Source organism: Triturus cristatus, chromosome 9 (genome assembly GCF_964204655.1).
Source record: "Triturus cristatus chromosome 9, aTriCri1.1, whole genome shotgun sequence".
NCBI lineage: Eukaryota > Metazoa > Chordata > Amphibia > Caudata > Salamandridae > Triturus > Triturus cristatus.
The window spans coordinates 1,239,613,685-1,239,639,630 of record NC_140592.1 but is presented as its reverse complement, the minus strand read 5'-3'; the positions used below and the strand labels follow the sequence as shown (position 1 = coordinate 1,239,639,630).

General features: G+C 47.3%; 1 protein-coding gene across 1 annotated transcript in view; it reads right to left on the bottom strand.

The window, feature by feature from the left end:
• Positions 1-25,946, bottom strand: part of DPH6 (diphthamine biosynthesis 6) — a 487,001-nt gene that overhangs the window by 187,431 nt on the left and 273,624 nt on the right. Inside the window, exon 12 of the mRNA XM_085627344.1 lies at positions 25,184-25,358. Coding sequence (XP_085483470.1) covers positions 25,184-25,358 — 175 coding nt within the window. The remainder of the gene's footprint in view (positions 1-25,183; positions 25,359-25,946) is intronic.

The window sequence follows — 25,946 nt, the reverse complement described above, 5'->3', positions numbered from 1 at the left end:
AGAACACAGCAGCCAAACTCACCCTCGACCTCCCCAGACAGACGCACATCACCCCCCACTTCAGGAAACTCCACTGGCTACCAGTCATGAAGAGATGCCGGTTCCAACTGCCCACCCACGCTTACAAGACACTACACAACGAAGGACCAGCGTACCTTAACAAAGGAGTGAATTTCCACCAACCCAACAGGTAACTCCGTTCCGGATCCCTCTCCATAGCAGCTACCGAACGCATTCACCGGGCACACAGCGGAAGCCGCTCCTTCTCTCACCTGGTGGCGGAGGCCTGGAACACCCTCCCCTGGACCTCGGAGCCTCACCTTCGCTCCAGCAGTTCAGGAACGACCTCAAGACCTGGATGTTCAACCAATCGGAACAGGGAGCGTGATCCCGCAGCAGGATCCCGCAGCAGAACCCCACAGCAGGACCCCACAGCACCTCGAGACCCTCACAGGTGAAGCAGCCGCGCTATGCAAATCCTGATTGATTGATTAAACAAAGGGATTTAGAGGGACATCCCAAAACAAATAAAAAATAAATATATATTGTATCTACCTATATGTATTCAATGTTAAAAACAAAGGTTAAAGGGGTATTATTGTTAGGTAAAAATGTCAGTTGTATTGTTTCAAACAAAGAAAACCCCTGATATTCACACGTTATAGTTATCTCAAGTGACTATAATTCGTTCCCCGAAGTTACTGTAGCTCCCCCCCCTGACATGCACAGTGTTGTCATCAATAATGTCATTTCAGATGTCATAGAACATGTTATGAGGGATGGAATATGAGAGGTAATTAGCTGTGCATTGCGAGGGCGTGAGTTATAGTTACTTCAGGGCACGATGTAGAGTTACTTGATTTAACTACAACTGGTGGATTTCAGTGGCTGTATTTGTTTAAATCTGTGTGTTTTAAAGGTCTACTCCACCTAACTATAATGGCACTTTAAACTATCGTTTTTTTATTGAATGTCCATGTTTTTTTAACATAAATTAAGATGTTCATCAAAGTGCGCAAGGTCCTGCGCCCAGCTCCTGCAGGATTCCTAGCCCCGTCTCTCCTGAGCATGGATGTGGGCAGCATGGGGTTAGGAGCCGGGCCTGGTCACGTGGGGGGCAGTGTGGGGTTAGGTGCAGGGCCTGGCCCAACCCCATACAAGCGTCCAACCCAAGAAGGCAGCGCACAGTGTGGGGTTGGGAACCCACTGCGGGTGCTCAACTACCTGCTGCGCAGGGCCTGCCTAACCCCCAGCGGGAGTGCACTACGTCAGACCTACTGACTTTGTCAAAGGGTCAAAAAACTAACATATAAAATGCAGAGCTCTTGTCTTTATCAAATAGGTACCAATAAGCATAATCAAATTTACATTTTATAAATCTACACATGGCAATGTTTAATAAAAGTGATTGTCATAAAATATTTTCTTTAGAGCCTTTAAAAAAATCTGAACACGCCCTGGGGGATGAGGTCCCCAGATCCTACCGAAGGCTCAGGGAGGGAGGCCACACACACCCTCCCCAAAACATCAAATACTGCATCGTCCCCTGGGCTCTGGCCTATCCTGTTTTCTTTAAGGACGGTAGCCCAGTTTAAAAACATTTACAGTAGATCCGCCACAATTTTGCAGTATATTAAAAAAATATATTCCCCCCACATAAAGGTCTAGAGGATGGGGGTATGATTATCCGGCCCCCCTATATATTTTTTAGTACTTATTTTCAGGACAGGGGACTGAGTCCCCGAGTCCTAAAATGGTCACCATCACATCTTTGTAGATGTGGTGGCATCCAATCAGATCTTATCTGTAGATCTTTCGGATCCTCTGTGGCGTGATATAAACAAAAATGTTAAACTTAATTTCTCAAAAACTACAGAACAGATTTACACAAAATCACAAAAAGGACACTTAGTGGACCCAGATTTAGCCTTCTGCCAAAATTGGTGCATTTCCATTCATCCGATTCTGGTGGTAGCTGTGACAAATTTTCCTATGGAAAATTACAAGGGGAAGATGTGTTTTGAGACCCCCTTTTTTCTCGCCCCCCACCACCCCCCGCATGAAGGCTCATCCCAAAACTTTTTATACGCAAAGTAGACCTAAAGTAGCAAATTTTGGGGAAAGTTTCGTGGAGATTCATCAAACGACGCCAAAGATATTAGAAACACAAAAAATGCATTTCCTAGGGAAACTCAATCCTACCTATAACTACCCAGTGGCGACTGCCACTGGGTAATACATACATATACACATACGTCATACACCCAAGTTGCGCAAAGGAGACGTCGCACAAGAAGGGGTTACTGCTCTCATACCACCGGCAGCCGCCCAGTACAAATTACCATCATGCCTCATGCATCAGTATTCTGCTTAGCCAAACGCGTTTCGAGCGTAAATCGCTCTTGTTCACTGGCACAGAAATGCAGCAATAACAGACTTTTAGAGAAACTGCCATTTTATTCAATAGTGAAGTCCTGCCCATGTAGGCGTCACAATAGGGCCTGATGGATGTGGTAGTCCATTATATTAGTGCCGAACTTCAATGTCATCCAAAACCCAGGTGGGTGCCGTTAATAACTGCATAGTTCATAAAAAGCCCAAGTGGGAATATAAAACAAAATTATCACCATCATAGGACGAGGCAATTCAAAACAGGCTGCTGAGCGCACCAATGTCATCCGGTAGCAAGGCCCCCTTCATTCTTCTCGGTGTTCGGGTTTACAAACACCATTAGATCCGCCCTCTACGGCGGCTGGACCTCTCCGCGGCCGGACCAGCCGCTAAACATCGTACACCCAAGTTGCCCAAAGGAGAAGTCGCACAAGAAGGGGTTACACATACGTACATACATACATATATATATACATACATACATACACACACACATATATATATATATATATATATATATATATATATATATATATATATATATAGTTTTGTATATAATAACAGTTCATTTTCAGAGGCTAGTAGGGCATTGCCATAATCCAGTCTGCCGATGAGAAGTGCCTGGACCAGAGTTTTCATCGCTGAAAGAGGAAAGAAAGGGAAGGCTATCCTCAACAGGCGCATCATGTGGGAGCAGGTGCTGGGGGTAGACAGGACCTCCTCTTTCATCGTAAGGGATTGATCCAATCGGACACCCAAGTTTGTAACTACCTGTTTGGGTGCTGGAGCCGCGCCTAGTGCTGAAGGCCACCAATTGGGGGACCATAGCTGTTGGGCTGTATCCATACATGGCTAAGTATAGATTTACTATTCTTAACTTCACATCCATGAGCCTTGATGATAATACGAGTTAAGTACAGTAATCCACACTTAACTATATATGCGCACTTTCATGCTATAGTGTTTCTTGATATATTGGCCACTATATCCTGGCAGGTTGATACCCTTGATGTTGTGACACACAATCTCATTGGCAGTTCCAGGCATGAGGAAACACAAATCCATTCCTTGAGAAATGTTCTAGTGGGACTGGTTTGATAAGTCTTAAGGATTAGCACAAGATAAGCATACTGCCCAGGGCAGAGAGGACCCAGGCCTGGACCGCCTCTGTTCCTCCTCAGCATGGAGTCTGCCTCTGTTTCTCCTCAGCATGGAGTCGAGTCCCCCAGGGCAGAGAGGACCCAGGCCTGGACTGCCTCTGTTTCTCCTCAGCATGGAGTCGAGTCCCCCAGGGCAGAGAGGACCCAGGCCTGGACCGCCTCTGTTTCTCCTCAGCATGGAGTCGAGTCCCCCAGGGCAGAGAGGACCCAGGCCTGGACCGCCTCTGTTCCTCCTCAGCATGGAGTCGAGTCCCCCAGGGCAGAGAGGACCCAGGCCTGGACCGCCTCTGTTCCTCCTCAGCATGGAGTCGAGTCCCCCAGGGCAGAGAAGACCCAGGCCTGGACTGCCTCTGTTACTCTTCAGCATGGAGTAGAGTCCCCCAGGGCAGAGAGGACCCAGGCCTGGACTGCCTCTGTTTCTCCTCAGCATGGAGTAGAGTCCCCCAGGGCAGAGAGGACCCAGGCCTGGACCGCCTCTGTTTCTCCTCAGCATGGAGTAGAGTCCCCCAGGGCAGAGTGGACCCAGGCCTGGACTGCCTCTGTTTCTCCTCAGCATGGAGTAGAGTCCCCCAGGGCAGAGTGGACCCAGGCCTGGACCGCATCTGTTCCTCCTCAGCATGGAGTCGAGTCCCCCAAGGCAGAGTGGACCCAGGCCTGGACCGCCTCTGTTTCTCCTCAGCATGGAGTCTGCCTCTGGGTCTCCTCTGCATGGAGTCGAGTCCCCCAGGGCAGAGAGGACCCAGGCCTGGACTGCCTCTGTTTCTCCTCAGCATGGAGTAGAGTCCCCCAGGGCAGAGTGGACCCAGGCCTGGACTGCCTCTGTTTCTCCTCAGCATGGAGTAGAGCAGGCGCGTAGCTAGGGGGGGGCGGTGGGGGCGGTCCGCCCCAGGCGGCACTATTTTTAGGGCGGCAGCCGCGCGGGCGCGGCACTTGTTGCCCGTTTACGGCGGCCTTTATAATTTATTTGGGGACACTGACACTACTGTTACAGTAGTGTCAGTCAGTGTCCCCAAATAAATTATAAAGGCCGCCGCAACGGGCAACAAGTGCCGCGCGCGCGGCCCTGTTTGAAATGTAAGCGCATGCGCACCGCCCGCCACCACCTAGCATAGGCCCGTGACGTCGCAGGACACGAGCTTCTGCAAGGTTGACAGCAATCCGGGCGGAGGTGGTGGCAGGCCGACGGAGCTGCAGGCAGAGAGAAGATAGATAGATACAATACAAATCTGCGAGTCTAGGCTCGAAGCAGTTAATTGTTCGGGGACGTGGACTACAGCCAGGCAGGGCAGAGACCAGAGGACCCTCCACGGCACTTTTTGAGAACGCCGGGCGCAAGTAAGTGATTTTAAATGAAGGGGAGAGGATGTGGTCCCTCGGCCGGCCTAAACTGCCGCCTTTGGTGCTGGAAACGAGAGTTCGAGCCTCGAGGTCACCACACCAGGTGCTGGCTTCCTGGCGGCGCCGTGTTTGAAAGTTTTATTATGCTTTTGAAGCACCTGCTGCAGCGTTTCTCCCCCCCCCCCTCCCCATTCCCCCCAATTACCAGGCCTTACATAAATGTCACCGTGTGATTAATTACCTTCCTGGCGAGAGATCAGCATTTTGTATAGTTGAGGTTTTGATTTAGGTGAAGTTAGTGCAGAGGGTTAATATTCCTGCTGCAAAGAACATGTACCACGTAGATTACAGAGTGCGTATGATGCAAACAGATCAGCAGGTTACTGCTATCAAAAGAGACATCCTTTTGTTACTTGCAATTTATAACTTAAAGTCCTAATATAGTATAGTGAGCTATTAACTTTCATCCTGGAACTGCATACAGACTGCAGAGTATACATTATTATAACATTAATTAATGTTGCAAAAAGGGTTAATTTGGCTTGAAATCGATTCTTATTATTAAAGAAAACTCCCAACTACGCGGTTTCATTTTCGCCTCGGAGTTTGTGCTTCTCCACACCAAGCACTCTTAAACTATACTGCCTATCAGTATGGATGACATGTGACTCCTACACTTTTAGTCCTTTGGCTTATGTAACATTTCCTATACACTGATTTACACGCGTATGATTGATTGTCTCTGTGTAATGTGTGTGTGATGCAAAGTGCTCGGACACCCTACACTGGTATGAGTGGCGCTATAACTAATTCAGTGCATCTGAGAGAGTGTGGTTATGGAGACTTGGTCACTGTTAAAGGGTGCTAGCGAGAGATACCTGTGGTGGTGGAGGTGGTCATTGGGGGGGCGCCAACAAACGTCGCACAGGGCGCCACCAGCACTTAAGCCGGCCCTGGCTCTAATACCTTCGGGTCGAGTTTGCGCTATATAAATATGCAAAAAAAAAAAAATGTCAAAGTACACAAGTTTTGTGAGTTCTGCTATAAGCACAGTTGCTCCAATGTGCTTCCGTGTTCACACTCCACTGAGTGGGGGTGAAGGAGGGTGTGTTTGTGATATGTTTATAGCTTCTTTAGTTTCTTGAATTAAACTTGCCATGGGTTTATGGTGAGCCTGTGTGTCAGTGTTCAGCTGTGATATCTAGCAACCATATGCATGACGTTACACATTCTGCAGTAAACATATGGTAGGTGCATAACATCTTGAAATAGTTTTTCACGTGTGATGCACTGGACAGTCCATGAACTGATTGGCTACAGACCGCCACTGTTTCACAGCCTAGCTAATGCATGCAGTAGATGACCCGAGGCCTGGTGATTGCGTGCGAGTGAGCAGGTGATAGTGTGCGAGCAGGTGATTGCTTGGAAGTGAGATCACAGAGAGCCATCACTGGGTCTGATCTGTGGAAGTTCTGCATGCTTTCACAGATACACAGCACCAAGTGACAATGGCTGTCTCTTCAAAGCACCAGCCATAGTCTGTGCCTACCTGCTCCACAGGGTTGTACGTGATTTCATAGAAAAACGGTTAAATGCCACATAAACTGACTGTTGGAAACTTTCGGGATGAACTGCATTTACCATTTCATAGAAACCGATGAATAGATTTAGCATGCTTATTGTTTAAGGTGTAAATCAAACCCTTCAGGATGTCATGATTGCAAAAAAAATCACAATATCAACACTTTTGTAAAAATGCCTCGCATTTTACAAAAGTGCCTGTGAAATTTTGATAATGCTTAAACTTTTGCCCTCCCACCGCCCACTCGTGAGGTTGGATCACTGCATTTCTAAAATGTTTTAGTGGCGCAGGCCCTGCGTCTTCTGCAGCAAAGCAACTCTTTCTTTCCTCTTCAGCGCGAATATCCAAAATCAGCCTTACCCCAGCTAATTTAGCAGCAGAAGTAGGCTCCAGCCCCTGAAGGTGGGGCTAATATGTGCGTTCTCTCTCTTTAGTAATATAAAACCTGCGGGACTGTGAAACTGAATAGCTCCTCCGCACTTCTTTCTGGACTGATTAGTTATGTTTCAAAATGTGCACACACTGCACTACGATGCCGAAGGAGTGGGTGGAGGAGTGGTAATACGTCAGCAGCCAGCAAGAAGGCCCAGCAAGTTAAGACCTCTAGTTTTACCTGCAGGTCAGAAGTTTGAATCGCAGTAAAGTGGATCTTAGCCTTTCATCCTTTCAAGGTTGATAACCAGAGCACTCTGTGAGTAATTATAGAATATGTTATTTAATTTGGAAAAAAATCCAATTTACTTTTATTGTAGTAATGCTTCAGGTGCCAATAACTCTTATTTATTTGAAGTTTTTGAAAAGTGCTCTTACAATTGTCCTTTCTCACATACATTCTCCATGTATCCAAGGCTGACATTCAGTTCTCCAGTGTGCAGCATTGAAGTAACAATTACCATGCAGCACTGTACCCTGCCTTCTCATCACACCTCATTCCACCCTGGCCCACTCCTTCCTGTCCCACCCTATACCACAACTCTACCCCGTCCCATCAAACCAAACCCCCACCATGCCCATCTCACCCCTTTCCCTCACATCTCATTTCTTCCCTCACATCTCACCCCACCCCATCCCATTTGCATCAAATCCTACCTCACCATCTTCTCAATCCATCCCATCTGAACGCTACAAGATCAAACCCCAACCCCACCTACCCTCTCCTCATCTCATCACATCACCTCGCATCATAGCCCATCCCAAAGACCACCCCATCCCTTTTACTTTCCCATCCCCTATCCCATTGCATTCCATCCCACCACTCTCCCATCTCTTTCCATCCACTTACATTCCATCCATTACACTTCAGTCACCATTGCATCTCCCTTCCCCACCCTCCCTTTTCCCATTTCATCCCATCTTCTCACGCCCCATCTCACTCACCTGATTCCAGGGGCGTAGCTAAGAGGGGGGCGGTCCGCCCCAGGCGGCACTATTTTTGGGGTGGCGGTCGCGCAGCACTGGTGGCCCGTTGCGGCGGCCTTTATAATTTATTTGGGGAATCTGACACTACTGTTACAGTAGTGTCAGTGTCCCCAAATAAATTATAAAGGCCACTGCAATGGGCCACCAGTGCCACGCGCGCGGCCCTGTTTGAAGTACGAGCGCTTGCGCACTGCCACCTGCTGCTTGCAACTGCTGCCTGCAGCGTACGCACGCCGCCACCACCACCTAGCATAGGCCCGTGACGTTGCACGAGCTTCTGCAAGGTTGACTGCACGCTGGGCGGAGGCGTCCGGGTTCATTGTGCGCGCCGCCTGGGGTCTGGTCCGGGTCGGGACACAAAATAGTGCTTTCGCTTCCTGTGGACGGCACTGTGCAGAGGAGCTTGGGGTGCCTAGGCTTGGGGTCTCCTGGTGCTTGCGAGGACGAGACAATTAAACCTGGAGCACTGTTTGTGGAATGTAGCGTGAGGGGAGCTTCATTCAGGTAAGCCCCGGCGCAGTTCTTGTCTATTAGGTTCCTCTTGTGAGAGAAATGGGGACAGAGACAGGGAACGTTTATCCTTGCACACTTCGTTACTTTTTAATATAATTATGTGAAATGGTGACAGGCTGTGCCCTTACAGCCCTAGATGATGCAGACTTGATACATACAACAGTGTATTCCTGGTGTACCTACATAGAAGTTTGATTCAAACTGTTTGAACGTCAATATTCAAGCTTAATTTGGGAAATTTTCAAAAAAAATAATGGAAACACAATTGTAAGCAGCTAAATATAAAAAAAATTAACAAGGACAGTCATTTTGATTTCTTTTTTTTTTTAAGTGGAACGGTCTCTTAAAGCTTCGCTAATTCACACACAGCATAGGGACAGTATGGACAGCTGGTATGCAACGTTTCCAAACACACAGAGCATTGTTTAGCATGTGTAGCAGCAGTTCTGTTATGTTGACCTGCCAGATATGGTTCAGAGATAGCCAATTACTTGGCCTCGGCACTTTATGCAGACATTGTGATTCATCCATCAGAGGTTTTCCAGTAGAGGAACTGAATCACATTAATGTGGGTGGCTGGCTTGGAAGACATTGGTTATCCTCATAGAGCTGTTCTATAAAGGGAGTGGGGGGGGGGAGGAGAGACTCTTGACACTTTCCAGCCTAACCTGTGTTAATGTTGAGTGTGTTTGGGGGTTCTGCATGGTGGTTCACAGTGGAGGTTAGGGCCTTGAATCCTTCCCCCTAATTAGTGTCAGCTATGGTAGTGTTGTTTGAAAGTAATGCCATGTGCCCTTTTAAATGACACAGGTGGTTGATGCAAGAGTCATTCTAGTGCAATATTTGTGGATTTTATGTTTCTCCTTTGGTATGCATTGTTCCTCATCTAGGTTCAAATTCAAACATTCCACCCTAGGTTCTTATTTGCCTGCATCCTTGTAGTTGGAACTGGCCTGTCTCTTGCTTTCAATGTTTCTGTTGTCTTGTTCTAGCCTTCCATTTCTACTCTGCCTGATGTTTCCCAGCCCAAAGCTGCTCAATATTAAGGTCTCTCTGTCTCCAAGGCCTATCTATTGCGTCTCCCGGTTCCTTTGTTTTACCTGTCCCACTAAAGTATGAGAGGCTCTCTTTCTCCAAACGCCATCCTGAAAGCATTAGTTCCCGAACCCCTCTTGTTCACTGGTTCCCTGTTCCCTAGTTGCTTAGACACCGTGCAGACAGATTGTCAGAAGGACAATCGCCTATTCAGGGATAGCTCAGCTGCTATTAAGGCATAGCTTTGCTCCCTGTAACTTGTTTGGGAATGCTCTGTTGTCTGGTGAGAGTAGCTCTGCTGACAAAAAACTTAAAGGATAGATTTGCTGTTTGTACTGAGTAAGAAATTAACCAGAAGAGCAAGGGATTGATCAGATGAATGGTACTAATCAGCTGCCTTTGACATGTGATGATAGCTGTGGTCACTGTGGCACGTAAGTAGTACTTTTGCTATCTGTGACATATGAGTGATACTTGTACTATAAGCGCTGAGTGTGGAATAAGTCTTCATCTGAGCTAGTGGTGGCTGTGCTGTTAGCACCAGTTAGACATGTGGGCTATTGCACCTGTCTCTGGGTAAATGTCAGTCTGTACCCTGCCCTTATGTTGATGTCTTCTTGTAATTCTCCTCAGGAAACAGCAGGGATAAACTGACCTCTCTGCTTCCATTCTCTCATTGATACATTTACCTGCGAGCACAGGCAAGCCTTTCTACTCTCTCTTCCTAAATAATGCATTCATCTGTAGAGCCTAGAGTTCTAGAGAGAGTTGAATGTTGTGTGAGCTATTTACCTTAAGCATTTTGGCTTGTGAGAGGAAAGGAACACAAAAGATTGAGATACAAGATACAAGAGAAGAACCTGGTATTCTCTGATCCCAGGGCACCAGGGCCTAGGTTACGAGAGCTCCAGTTGTGATCGCAGGTTGCCAGTGTGATTGCTCCAGTTAGTCAGCAGTTGTCTAGGCGCATCCAGGTCTGTGTCCACTAAGGTTATGAACCTTTTGAAATGCGTAAGGGATCTGATGAAGGGCTTTATTCCTGGATGTCTGTGAGTAGAGCGATACCAGTAGTAGCAAGCTACCACTGTCCAATGATTGAGCCGTGGACATTTTGAAACACACATGCGTAAAAGCACACATAACTTACTTCATATTCGGACTTCTTTTAAGTGGTTATTTTTCTCCAGACCTTGGTTCTGCCATGCCTACATTCGGGTCTGGGAGGCAGCTGAAGACGTGTGTTACAGGGACGTGTGTTACACAGCCTTGGCGTTCCATACTAGACACGTTATTATGATTTTACTGTTTTTGCAGACTTTTAACACTGTTGGTTACCATGAAAGTAATGTGAAAACAAAATTGCAGAAAAATGTAATGTTTCTTGTTTCTTCTGATTATTCACGGAGTCCCTGGATAGGGTTGAACATATTCCCATGGCCCCCACAGCTGTGTTTAAGGATTGTGATGACAATGTGTCTCCACTCCCTATATTTTAGCTTTGGGCCCCCTGAGTAGGCTGTGCACCATGTGTGTGCTGAGGTTGCTCTTAAGGAGAGATGCACTATTACAAGCTGGCTTTGGGTCCCAGGGAGTTGGTTGCTGCTGCTTAGAAGTAATGACAGGGCGTGATCCCTGGTTGTTGCCATTGGGCCACCAGAGCGGGCTTTGTATCTGGTCTGTGTTGGCAAGGTTGTGGAGCTGACTGACCCCTTTGTGCTGAGTTTAGTTCTAAGGGCACACAGTGAGTCATTCCCTGTGAATAATTAATTTGCTGTTTTTGAAAGATAAAGAATTACAGGCTTCAACACTGTTAAGTTGGCTCTGGGTCCTCAGAGCACATCACGTTTGTGCACGTCCCCACTGCTTTAATGGGGGGGACCATGATGTTTGGTCATTTATTGTCAGCTGTAAATGACGGATCCCCGAACAGTGTCATGTATGTGCATGTTTACATTGTGCTGAGGTGATTACCAGGTAATCGTTCACGCAGCTTTCTGATAGATGTCGCATGTGGTTTTTCTGAGTCCCCAGATAGATCATGCAGTCTGTGTGTCCTCCTTTGTACTGCCGGTCACTGGTGTATTCAACTGTGTAGCCCTGGACCGTGTCATGTATGTGCATGTAACTTGCATGATCGAGGTAACTATTAGCGGCGATGCTACGTGTCTCTCGGACCTCTTTCAAGTGCGTGCTGTCCTTTCTCCCCCCCCCAACCAGACCCCCCCCCCCCGCACCGGGGCGGCAATCTGAGGGATAGCCCCGGGCGCCACAAGCTCTAGCTACGCCACTGGAGTAGAGTCCCCCAGGGCAGAGTGGACCCAGGCCTGGACCGCCTCTGTTCCTCCTCAGCATGGAGTAGAGTCCCCCAGGGCAGAGAGGACCCAGGCCTGGACCGCCTCTGTTCCTCCTCAGCATGGAGTCTGCCTCTGTTTCTCCTCAGCATGGAGTCGAGTCCCCCAGGGCAGAGAGGACCCAGGCCTGGACTGCCTCTGTTTCTCCTCAGCATGGAGTCGAGTCCCCCAGGGCAGAGAGGACCCAGGCCTGGACCGCCTCTGTTTCTCCTCAGCATGGAGTCGAGTCCCCCAGGGCAGAGAGGACCCAGGCCTGGACTGCCTCTGTTTCTCCTCAGCATGGAGTCGAGTCCCCCAAGGCAGAGAGGACCCAGGCCTGGACCGCCTCCGTTCCTCCTCAGCATGGAGTCGAGTCCCCCAGGGCAGAGAGGACCCAGGCCTGGACTGCCTCTGTTTCTCCTCAGCATGGAGTCGAGTCCCCCAGGGCAGAGAGGACCCAGGCCTGGACCGCCTCTGTTTCTCCTCAGCATGGAGTCGAGTCCCCCAGGGCAGAGTGGACCCAGGCCTGGACCGCCTCTGTTCTTCCTCAGCATGGAGTCGAGTCCCCCAGGGCAGAGAGGACCCAGGCCTGGACCGCCTCTGTTCCTCCTCAGCATGGAGTCGAGTCCTACTGCTCATGCATTACTTCTTATATGACCACTTTGCTATTATGTAAACAGTTGCTGTGCCTTAGTTGATTATTTGCCAATATGAGCTTTCCTTCATGTACTTATTCTATATGATCTTGAACATGTATTCTATGTTTGTTAATAAGAGTGTTATCACGCGCTAAACATGCATCTAGGTCTTGTTACTTGTGAGTTTGTTTCGTGTATCGTAGACCGCTGTAATCTGACCCATGTTATGCATAATCTGTTGTGTCATGACACTACTCAACATATGTTCAGCTTCCGCTGCTGCTCTCACACTCCCCTCTGTACAGCGTCATGAAACTCTGTTAGTTGAAGTTTGCGCTATAGAGCATGGCACATATATATATACAATGGAAGATATAGTTCCCAGGCAATGTTAAAGACTAACAGTTCAAATTAAAATTAATAAAGCACAGAAATGAAAAGTACAGACAATAGATACAATTCACAGTTTTAATTAAAAAAGGCGTATAAAATCACATATATTAAAATAGCAATAAGTACTAGAAAAATGAATTTTCCAATGATACAAAAATGAATTTTCTAATGATACAAATCAACGAATTATGTTACAAATAGTGGCAAAGTGAGAGTTCTTCACATATATATATCATGTGATCAAGGGCGGGATCGCACGAAACGCGTAATGGCAGAGCTGGCAAATAAATAAAAAATTACTGCACAGATTTCTGGGTCCATGCTCGTTTTTCCTGGAAAAGGCGCACGCAGAGAGCGAGTTGAGGAATATATATATGTATATATATATATTTATATATACACTCCAACAGAGCACTCCAACAGAGCACTCCGCAGAGCGTGTGACTCTTTCAGAAGCACACAACTGATCATGTAAAACATTTGCCCCACCCATGAATCTCCAAGCCTGGTGGTACCACTATCAAACCCATGAGCCACGCCAGTAAAGCAGCATTGCTCTATGGTGAAAATCAGTGTTTTTCTGTTTATATTTTTATTGGTGGCAAACACTTAAAACAAACAATCGGTGCAGAAAACTGGGTAATAACAACATTGACCCAAATCAATCAATTAGCCCAATCAGTTGAATAAAAGATGAGAAGCCACCTCTCTTTTAAGCACGACCTGAGAATCATTAAAAAATCAATCTGCCACTTCCTTCTGAATGGCTTTCAAGTTGAGGCAGACGAGATCCAGCTTAAACTGGGATCCTGGAGGGAATGAGTGAGGGTAGTAGTAGCAAACTGGTTACACTTAACATACGAAGGATAGAATCCGTGCCACGTGGCCACAGTGATCCTTAAAAAAAAAACTCATTTGGTCCCTTTTATCAACTCTGCACCGTGCCACCATCCTCTGCACCCGCATGGCTAAAAGAGCTTGGCTGCATTTTCAATGCCAACTGCCTGACTCCATGTCCACACTCGTGGTTAGACCACGCCTGTTATTTTCGCACTGCGTCTGCCATGGGACCTTTAAGGTTTTGCCGCCAAGGAGGACCTCTGCTCCAGGACAGGCTCAAGCCGCTTTGGTGCCATGGGCAAAGTGGGTACATCATCCACCCACCTTTGGTTTTACAGTCCAGGTCCCCATGCAGAGTTTCGCCACAACAGGAGGACAATAGGTCCCTCCTCCGCCCCAGCAGGAGGCCTAATGGCCCCGCCTTCGCCCCTGCAGGAGGCCTAATGGCCCCGCCTTTGCCCCTGCAGGAGGCCCAACAGGCCCCGCCGTTGCCCCAGAATGAGGCTCAATAGGCCCGCCTTCGCTCCTGCAGGAGGCCTAATGGCCCCGCCTTCGCCCCTGCAGGAGGCTCAACAGGCCCCGCCGTTGCCCCAGAATGAGGCTCAATAGGCCCGCCTTCGCTCCTGCAGGAGGCCTAATGGCCCCGCCTTCGCCCCTGCAGGAGGCCCAACAGGCCCCGCCGTTGCCCCAGAATGAGGCTCAATAGGCCCGCCTTCGCTCCTGCAGGAGGCCCAATAAGCCCTGACTTTGTTGTTTATGCTTAAAAAGAGCCCTGCCATTGGCTTTCCTGGGTTACTCCAGAACAAGACCGCTGCTTGATTTAGGACAAATCAACACTTTTAAAGTGAGGGGGGTGGATTACATTTAGGACTTCGGTTGTGGCGATCACACATCTCTCGAGGCAGGCTCACCGGCAGCCAGATATTCACATTCTCTTCAACCATCCTTCACTCAAGGCCCGAGATGTCTTTTGTGGTTAGCTCCTGATCCTAGTAAGCAAAGTACTTATAAATACAGACAGGACAATGACTGCAATAGTACTAGTAAGTGATGAAGGACAGTCTTACACAGCCTCGCAAGCTGGCTGTGTCACTGGAAGATCCACCAGGAGACCACATGAAGATCTTCATGCCTCTGTCTTGGAAGGTACAAAATGAACCTCTGGGGGTTGTTGTCGTGTCCCTCCACGGAGAAAAAGCATTCGACAGCATTGAGTGTGGATACTTGTTCAGCAGTCAGAAACAATGTGGAATAGGCGACAACTTCATCTCAAAGTCTAAATGGCTCTTAACGCACCCAACAACAAAGTGAAGTGTGGAGATCTTCCTTTCGGGTCACTGGAGGCACGAGGCAGGGGTACCCACTCTTCCTGACATTTTTTCTTCCAGTTCTGGAACGGCGAGCAGCCTCTATCACGTCATCAAACTTAGGACATGGCTCCCGTGCGCCAGAGGGAGAATTCAAAATCCTGTTGCATACGGATGACATGTTAGTAACACTTATGGGACTCACATCGTCAGTCCTGAATCTAATAAACATTATTTAAACCTGCAACAACTTTTCTGGATATGAAAAGAATTGGAGCAGGAGCGAAGCATTACCTATGTTGAGCGGAAGCACCAAAGCAGCTATCTGGGACTACCCAGTCACAAGGATGCTGCAGGATCTTACACACCTGGGCGGCATTGTTAAAATTGATCTGCACAAAATGGTGGAAGATAATATCCCCGCTCTACTAAAAAATCCCAAGACAGACTTCACTTGCTTGTCGGCAGCTTCACCTCCCATACTGCTGAATAGTCAAGATACTTACGAAGTCAACTGCACCACATTTTAATTAAGCTTTTGGCATGGTAACCCTCTTCGTACCTACACACTGGTTTAAAGAAATAGCTATAGGTATTCAGTTATTTTTCTGGGCTGAACCAAAAACACACCTTGAATTAGTCAAATTACATATTGCTACCACTTTTGGGGGATAAGACTACCGGATCTTGAACAAAATTCCAGATTTCACAAATAAGGCGTATTGTGTCATACACTGCTGAACCTCCAACCTGGTTCTGACCCGAGCAAAAACTATTTAAAGCCCACTGAAATTAGGAATTTGCTACACACATTAAAACCCTCAACTGAAGGCTTTCAATAAGCTACAATTGGAATTTACTCTCATAGCTTCTCAACAATGGACTTAGCAGCAGTTAAAACACTGCTTGCAAAAATTCTTACGTAATATGCAGAATTTTATCCTTACCTCACCAGAGATCGGATAAATGAAAGGTTGATTTGACCAAAAAGGTGTACTTTCAGGCCTGTACACCCCATTAATCAAAAAAATCTCCTCCAATCAACTTAAAATAACAGCAGGCTGCAATGGCAGACATCAATCAATCAGCATGTGTAAAGCATAACACTGTCGCCCCTAGGGGTATCTGGGTGTTGTGTCTCCAATAAAAAGCCATGTCTTAAGTCTCTTTCTGAGGTCTGCCAGGAAGGGGTCTGTACGGTGTTGGCGGGGAAGTTGGTTCCAGGTCTTGGCTGCAATGTACGGGAAAGAGCAGCTGCCTCTGCGGGTGCGGTGGAGGCAAGGGGGTGCGAGGGCGAGTGAAGAGGAGCTCAGGTGTCTAGAGGGTTGGTGAAAGTTCAGTCGATGGTTGGTGTAGGCAGGTATTGGGTTGTGTAGGGCTTTGTAGGCGTGTGTGAGGATCTTGAACAGGCATCTCTTCTGGATGGGGTGTCAGTGGAGGTCTCTCAGGTGGAGGCGATGTGGGTTCGTTTAGGGAGGTTCAAGATGAGTCTGGCTGCAGAGTTCTCTATGGTCTGGAGTCTTGTGAGGTAGTGGGTGGAGATGCCGGCATAGAGGGCGTTGCCATAGTCGAGGCGACTGGTGACGATAGTCTGAGTGACGGTCTTTCTGGTGTTGGTTGGGATCCATCTGAAGATTCTGCAGAGCATGCAAAGTGTGTGGAAGCCGGAGGAGGCAACTGTATTGACTTGTTGTCTCATGGTCAGTTGCCTGTTGACGATGACGATGAGGTTGCGTGCATGACGGTCAGTGTGGGTGTAGGTCAGAGTTCTGCCTGCCACCAACTGTGGCCCCATGCGAAGGTGTTCTTCTTGAAGATCAGTACCTCTGTTTTGTTGGAGTTGAGTTGGAGGCAGTTGTCTCTCATCCATTTGGGCGTGTTGGTCATGGCGTTACAGAAGTTTGTTTTGGCATTGGAGGGGTCCTTGGTGAGCGAGAGGATCAGTTGAGTGTTGTCACTGTTGTGTGAACTGGAACCCTGGTCCAACCTTTTATGTACTCGTTATAAGGGCCCACGTGAAGCAAGATTGAAGGTTGGTTATTTTAAGGTACTAGATCAATGGTATTGGACTCTTGTTTGTTTACAAGTCTCTAACCTCCTCCGGGATTCTTCTTGCTGGAGGTGTAATGGCAGGAAAAGCAGACTGATACGTTCTTCGGTCATGCCAGCAACTCAACACCTACTGGGAAACCCTTGTAGCCGACTACAGTGGATATACATTCAACCTCCGGACAATCTAGCACTGCGATACAATACCTCTGAAATTCCGGAGATCACTCCCCACTGCCACAGGTGGATCGCGACATCACTGGCAGTGGCAAAGTTGTGCATCCTGAGCTATAGGCGACCCCCTCCACTACCAACAAATGACGAAAGGATGCCTGAAATAATGAAAAAGGCAGTACACGAAAGGCTGATCTATAGACACCACATTAACAGACAAAATATAAATTCTTTTTTCAGTGTTTCAGTGTTTAGTAAAATATCTTCACTGGCCTTCCACCCGGAGGGTTAGATATTACTACTGTATCTTTGTCTACAGATTGGGCGTTTTATATATTTATTTATTTTTTGGGGGTGTTTTATATAGCTCAAACTTGATCTGAAGGTATCAGAGCGATTTCCATTCATTTTTTTAGGCATGGGGGGAATTAAGTGATTTGCTTAGAATCGCAGGATGTTGAGCATCCCCACCGAGACTCGAACCTGGTTCACCAGCTTCGAGGTCGACCGCACTAGCCATTAGGCCACACCCTCTCCTAAATGTCTCAATTTTCTAGTATATTAACATTACTCGGAGAGGAGTAGATAAAAGGGCCGGGCCACGCTTGGAATCACCTGCGGATGATGTGAAGTGTTGGCAGCCAGAGCGCCCATGAGTGTGGCGCAGCGTGCGGGCTGCACTGATTGAGGATTCATACGTGGCAGACAAGACGCAAATCACACGGTGTGTATCATAGTGCGCATAGTGGTATAGTTCCTGAAGCTCACACCGTTAGCTGCTTGTCTCATTTTTTAATGCCTCCCTTTTGATTTGCATCTCTCCTCACTCGTCTCTCCTCCCAGCCCTTACACTCAGTTTGGAAGGAACATCGATATTTTCGCCTCTTCTTGGGAGAGTGGGATGACGCCGTTCTTGAAATGATCTTCATAAATGTGCAGCTATATGGAAATATCGTTGGTAGTTACAGTTCTGTTCATTTTGTGCTTAATGCTTTAATGGCTTAAACATGAAAATGCTCGGCAGGTGTTATCAGAAGGTGGGTCCATAGTAGGTCTTGGTGATATGAACGGAAACATCAGAAACACTGTGTCCGTGACATCACTTTCAGAGCTTACCCCAAGTAGGGATACGTTAAACTTTCTCATCTGAATGTTAATAAGTTCACCCAGTGCTTAGTTAGCAAATGAATAAGTGCCAGGGCCCAAAGTTTAGCTTCGACGCCAGTGGCCGGCGCTACTGAATGTTAGGTTCGAATACCAAGGCTCCATACTCCAGATTCCACCTCATGCCTCTTTCATCCACCATCACACACTGCCTACCCTTTATCTCGCTCTCCCGGGTTCTTTTCCATCCATGCTTTCTTTCTTTGTTGCTGTTTTCCCATCTTTCTCTCCCGCTTTCATTTCCCTTTTTGTGTTTTTCACTTTCTGCTCTGTGTCAGAGTCCGAAGGGGTAAAGTAAGTGCTGGTGAGCCACATCTGCAGCCACCGGCTCAAATTAAGCCCTGAATTTACTGCAGTATATAGACAGTATAGTTGCATTTGTACATTCTTTCCCCAGGCACTCCTTCCCATTCAGCGCAGGTGGGCATTCGCCAATATGAACAAACTCACATGGCCACCACGCCCAAAAGCCACCCAACCCTTTACCACCGCATAACGTGTATTTGTACAGTGCACGTACACCAAGGGTATCTTGGAGCTGAATAACAGATGTTTATTGTTACCCAACTTCAATGATACTCATTTTATCGACCTCAGAAGGATGAAAGGCTGCCGGGATTTTAACCTGTGACCATGAGGCAGAACGCAGGCCCCTGCAGTGGGTGCATTAGTCCACAAAGCCACCTTAACAATATAAACATCTTAAAATAGTCTGCAAGTGCCAGGGCCTTGATTTTTCCAAATCATCCGATTTTGCAAACACTTCTCGTTTGACCCATTTTTCATCTCTCCGATTCCTGGTGATTCTCGGCGCACTGTGTTACAAACCGTGTGATCTGCGCCTCGTCTGTCGCGCATGAATCCTCTCAGCAGCCCGCACGCTGCGCCGCACTCACCGGCGTCCTCGCCTCCAGCACTTCACATCATCCGCGGAAGATCCCGAGCGTGGCCCGGCCCTTTTATCTACTGCTCTCCGAGTAATGTTAATAGACTAGAAAATTGAGACATTTAGGAGATACAGGCAGTGTTTAGGAAAAAACCATGAACGATGACAGGGGCGCGACAAGATAACAGCCGCATCCCGACGCGTGATGGAGGGAGCCCCTGTCACAGGCTGGCGACGGCGCCTCAGGGGCCCGGCCCTCGCCGTCCATCTCTGGGTATTAAACACCAATGCAAATGGGCCGGCAGTGATGGAAGGGCGGTCTGGGGACATTTCAAGAGGAAGGAAGCGCTACGAATTAAGATAGCCAGAGGAGAGGCAGGGGCCCGCGGTGGACGCTTCCTGGACCCGGAGCGGGTGGGAGGATGGGTGGTCTGTTCTGCCAAGGGCCGGAACCTTCTTCTCCCGGCCAGGGCTTTTACACGAATGCATCTTAAGATCCGGGGTGAGATGCAGGCCCAGCACACAAGGCCCAACCGATATCCAGAGGCACTCGGAGGGCGTCCCTATAACACCACCATCGAAGGTCTGCACGTGCGTGGGACGCAGGCACAATTACTTTATTTAAAAAAAATAAATTATAATAATAAAAAAAAAAAAACGATTAAAAAAACACAACATTCAGATGAAAGCATCCTCGATCGATTCGACGATCCAAATTCAGGACATTGGTAGAATGCGTTATATCCAGCCACTACGCATGCCACGTCACAGAAGAGCGACAGCACTGCTTGCGACACTGGCAACAGTACTGACTGTGATAAACTTTTTTTCTCTAGTGCTTGATACCACGCTTCTAAACGCTGACTAACAGAACACACTATTGTAATGGTGCTCGATTTACCGCCCTTTGGAAGGATGGAAGGCTGAGTTGGCCTTGCTGAGATACGAGCTTGAGACCTGCTTGTTCAGCGAATGCTTCAGAAGTGATCAACTCACTGAGCCACCCTTCGTGATACAGAATACACACTGATAAAGACACCTAGTCCTTGAATGACACTAACAGCATGCGGGGACATACGGAAACATCTACATCACACATCAGGTGGAAAACATTCAAGGTATTTATTTTAGATTATGAATTAAAATGAGTAGAAAACACATTTCAGCAGCACATCTCTCTGCCACTGTTCAACAGGAAAGGTGCAATACAAAATACATGGCAACATGCCAGCACTCTAACTAGCAAAACACTGACGTGTTTCGGTCCAACTGGACTTCTTCAGGTGGATGCAACTTGTTCTGCCAACAAGCCTATCTGTGAAAACTGGAAATCAGACAATGAAAATGTAATTGCAGCAGGAGAATGCAGTCACATCCAGAAGAATGAAACTACTCACACCATAGGATCCATACACAGGGGAAAGAAACAACTCACAGGAGAACTAAAGCAAAGTCAGCGGAATGTAATTACACCAAACCCATAAATTACAGGTTGCAAACTCCTCCTAGGTTGACACTGGTACCAAGCAGAAACACTCTTGCAGTACCAGGCAGTATGCAATGGGGCTAGCCCAGTGTCCCGGTTTTTTCTAGCTCAAATTTTGCACGGATTTCCTAATCCAGTGTTGATTAAGGTTCACATTTACCACCTCCTCTAAAGAAGCGGTGTATGGGAGTGGAAGGCCAGTATGGGCCAGGGATGCTGGGTGGGGAGTCTTTCAGAGGAGGCTGGAACCAGGCAGGGAAGAACCAGACATTGCTTCTTCCGCGCTGCAGGAAGCCATCGGTCGGGGCAGTGAGCGGGCTGCTCTTTTGTGTGCTGCCCCTGCCACATCATTCTGAGCCTGGTGTTTCTGCACAAGGAAAATCCAGATGCGGAACCAGCGGGCCAGTTGTGATCAGCTGCTGCACTGTCCAACCAGGGGCACCACTCTGCCCGACTCCTCACTGTGCCCTTGCATGAACAGGGCCATCCAGGGGAAAATAGAACCAAACACAGGAACAGACCAACACCTACGCGAAGGCAAGCAAGGCTCGGAGAATGTAATCACATCTAAGGGAAATGGACCACATACATAAAAACTATTGGCAAAGCCAAGAGGTCGGAGTCTAATTTGTTTCCCCATGCAGCATTAGCACATTAGAGCGAGACACACAGGCGAAAAGGAGGAAGCCAGAAGGAGTGGGCACAGAGGGCGGCAGCTGTAAAGCAGTCTCAAGTGGAGGCGCAAGGATACACCCAAACAGCAAACAGCATCAGGTAAGGGATGTCCACTCCAATGGGCTGAGCCAAGATGTGATAGTCAAAGTCTCCCACCAATGGCTGGAAAGGCTGGTCGAAGAAAGTCAGTGGCTGAACGGTGCAGACCCAAATTCCACTTCCTGTATATTATTAGCAATAGGTCTGATTCACAGCTGGGCAGTCACAATCCACACCAAAAAAGGAAGCCACACGGAAGAGAAAGCAATACTCCCAAGAGAAGGAAGCAAGGCTAGAAGACTGTAACTGCAGCCAGAGCAACGTAGACACAAACTGGAAAATAAAACAAGCAAGAGAACCAAACACAAGAGAATGGAAGGAAATACAGGAGAAAGGCGAACAGCTAAAGAAAAGCCCCCCTTCATTGATAACCACATTGATGCTGGCCTCTGGTAGAATCTGATAAGTATTTTGTACAACAAAACCTTACAATAGACGTGCTGGATCTCTCAGTTAACCTGTAAAAACAAGCATTGGCAAAGCCAATTTGTCTCGCCTATAAGATTTATTGGCTTTGCCAATTTTTCTTTTTAGTTTTGATGTACAGCTTCAAAGCTGTTGTGGCCTGGCTAAAACATACTTTAAAAAAAGATGTCATGGCACGGCCACCACGTAACCTTGTATGTACATGCATGCGTTCAACAAGCAAGCACGCACAGTTTTTTTTTTACTATGGTACTTTAAACATTAAGAATTAAACTGGGCTTTGGGATTGAATGGTCTGCGGAGAGAGTTGAGAGTGAACCAATATAACAGACGGGTGGTGAAGCAACATCTATGACACAAAAAAGGCCCAGAGGAGATTTAAAGACAGCAGGAGGCGACTCCCCTATTCAGAAACCAAAACTACAAAAGGCCCCTGGGTCGAGAAGATGTGGAAGAGTGTTGGGGGGGGTGTCCCTTTTAAAGGACGGTTTCTCTCCCCCACCAGAAGGTGGCATGCTTCATCATAGGGAAATCTCCTTGCAGTATGAAGCTGGCCATAATGCAGGCTACAACCCTCTCACTGAGAGGGAGGAACTCAGGGGCGTTTTCAGTGTTAGAAAGAGGTATCCTAAAACCTGTAGAGGAGCAGGATGTGGTGAAGAGTGAAAAGAAGAAAAGTGTATGTGAAGTAAAACTAACTCCAAGGTACGCTGTTAACTTTATTGGGACGTTCTTGGGCCACGACTAAAATCAAACTACGTCAGAAGGGTATTCAACCTGTCATAGAACCATGAGGGTCGACATGCACCTGCCTTAAACCTTCTGTAGAGGTGTGTCAGCTTTCTTCAGGACTAACGTGAAAAATGAGGAAAAATCAATAAACGTGATGGTACAAAGAACCAGTGGTTAGAGTGGAACGCCACTCGGTCAGGGATCAACTGGTGGATATTTAACTAAAAAAGACGAGTTGTTTCGGATAGCATACATATAATTAAACAGTGCGGGTTACCCTATGATGGAGCATTGCACCTTTTGGTGGGTGAGGAAACCCGTCTTTTAAAAGGGACATCCCCTTAGCTCTATTCCACATCTTCCAGAACCAGGGGCCTTTTTGTGGTTTTGATGAAGCAACATCACCATGTTCGAGGGAGAAGCAACACGAGAGAGAGAGAATGGAAAAATGCAATATGGTGGAGTGTTGGGGAAGAACCACACAAGCAAGAGAGAAAGAAAGCAACGTGTGTGGGTGGGCTGAAGGAAGCGCAAAGGCATGAGAAAGCAATGTGGCGAGGGAAAAGAAAAGCATACGAGGGAGACAGCTGTGAAACGCATGCACTCTGATGGAGTACTTAAATAAAAAGAAAAAAGTAGTTCCCTAAAAGCGAGCAGAGGATTCATATAGCCAGCCAATCAATGAGATGGTAAAGAGGGTATGCTCTAGGAGAGGGACGAACACAAGATGGACAGGTTGAAACATGGCAAGCCAGCCAATAGAAAGCAATGAAATAAGAGTGACAGTAAAGCCAAAGAGTGGTATTGGGTGGACTGCCCTCTATGCTCGTGGTAAGCCCACAATATCCTTTGTTGCTGGTTGGCTCAACCTAATCAGGCCATCATCTTGTTCAAAGAATTATGTAATCTCTTCAATTTACCACCAAACAAATTGTGGAACTCTCTTAACATCAGGGTTCTACCGTCCGAATGATATGCAAATACCCCAACCTTTATTTAAGCAATATTTTCAGTTAACTGGAACCACAACACCCTCTTTCATTTCCAACTTCTGCAATCTGAAAATACAAACAGCAACGATCAACTACTCTGCGGCTGGGAAACGGATACAAATCTCCAAGGGACACGCGATCAAACGGGAAATTATAACATTTTGCGGCCAGGTCTTTGACTACCTTTGATTCATCAAAAACATTTTTGTAGAAGTTGATGATCACCTGCTACTTTCCAGAGGCTAAATCGAAAAGACGGGGACTGCTGCTTAGAAGATGATCTGCAAAACTCAGGATCCATGCACAAGGCTACGCTGTGTCCCTTAGTTGAGATTTATCGGTAAGAAATAAAGGCTGGGCTGGAACTGGTTCGAAGCTGCCATCTTTTGCTTAAACTAGAAATATTAATCCTAATGTCCTCCGCCCTTCTCTTCATACGGTGGATTTCCAAACTGCAAGGTGGATTGTAAAAGTCCCCTCCATTGTCAAACCCATCAGTCTTATGGCCTGATTTAGTGTTTAGTGGCGACGATATCCCTTCGCAACAGCGAAGCGTCTCTGCCAAACCGAAGTGCAGCTCTCCTCATTTACAGTCAGGTATGTCATCGACATTCTCCACTCCATCTGTGCCGTTGACTTATTCCCCCAACGGCCTGCAAGACTGAGGGCCGTCAGAGGGTTGGCCACTTGTCCACCTGCTCTAAATAAAGTGGGCAGACGAATGGCCAGTTTTTACTTTCACACACCCGTTCAATACGTGGTGGTAAGTGAAAGTAAAAACGATTCAATTACCCCGGCACCATGGGAGAAACCTTCCATGGCGAGGGAGTCATTGTTTATTTTATTTTCAAAAAGAAAATCCTGCTTCGGGAATTTTGTGTTTGAGAAACAAAAAGATATTGAAAGCGAGCCATGCCCCAAAGTCATTTTGATGGGGCCGCAGCTGTGATAGCAGTCCTTGTCAATTTTAAGGGTTATCCATCGAGTCGGCAGACATCTCGAAGTTCGGAGTACGGTTACTCTGTCAGAGTGAAGGAGTAATTACCATACTCTGCAATCTAAATCGGCACTTAATAAACACAAGTTAAGTATCAAACATTGGCTTATTGGCATGACCACACAAGCTTCACTAGAAAAGGTCTCACACAGGATTTTTGGTTTAGAGCTGTTTTTTAATAACAGATACGGGGACATTAGTACAAATATATGTATAAACATTTCTACATGTGTGCAACCACCAATAGTGTTCAATGATTTTGTTCTGCTATTGCAACTACACCGTTTTTCTGAATCTCCTTTTTACATTCTCATCCCCCAACAAACCACCCCATTCCTATCTGGTCTTCAGTAGAGTATATCATCTCCTTGCATTTAAGATTATGAAGGTGGTTTATTATCCTTTTAATGTATAGCATTTCTTTGATTGCTGTTGTGTCATCAATATGTTATAACTTGATTACTTTCATCTTTTCTAGCAGAAACATCAATGATAATGCTGATCAATTCTAACCTTCCAACGCCGTCACGGTCCGCGAACGCCCGAGGGGGTCTTACCTGGACAGCTTGGCTGTACGGTCCAATGTTCGCCGGGGCCCAGTGGGAAATGCTCTGCACGTGCATGACCTGCCGCTCTGGCCGTGGCACCCCCTCATGAGTCCGGGCATCCTGGTGTACAAGGCAGTCCATCCACAGCAGCACACCCTCTGGTAAGGGTGCTTCCACACATACCCTGCACACAGAAACAATAACACGTGAGAGGAGAAACCCTGCCACGTGCATCGACTTCTCGCTGTCGTTGCTGTCTCTTGTGCTGGCGAACGCCTCTCTTTTCATGCTTCGACTATCTTCTGACCTCACCCAAGCTCAGATCCTTTCTTTGCCACCTTGCTATCTTCCTTCTGGGATCCCCCAGTCCAACACCTCCGTGTTCCGTTGACTGACCTGATTTACGGGAGGTGGTGGACTGGGATCTGGAACCCGAACCAAGAGCAGGCAGACGACAAGAAACTTTAGCAAAGGCTTCCCTGTCACCAGCATTCCACGCAAAGTCACAAACAAGAATCCAAATATGGCAAAATATGTATCAGGTGTTGCACTGTAGCAAACTGTGTAGACATACTTACCAAAAGAGGCATCATGCAATGGAACATGAGAAGCCGGGCTGTTGAAATCTGCAACTGAGGTCTAATAAGAACTACAAAGTCCCCAATGCACGGAGGAGCTAAAAACAGAATGGAGAATGGACCACCCACACAAGGTGCAAAGCTGGTAAACAATAAAGTCGGTCTCCTGCAGTGAATCCAAAACACGCGGCACT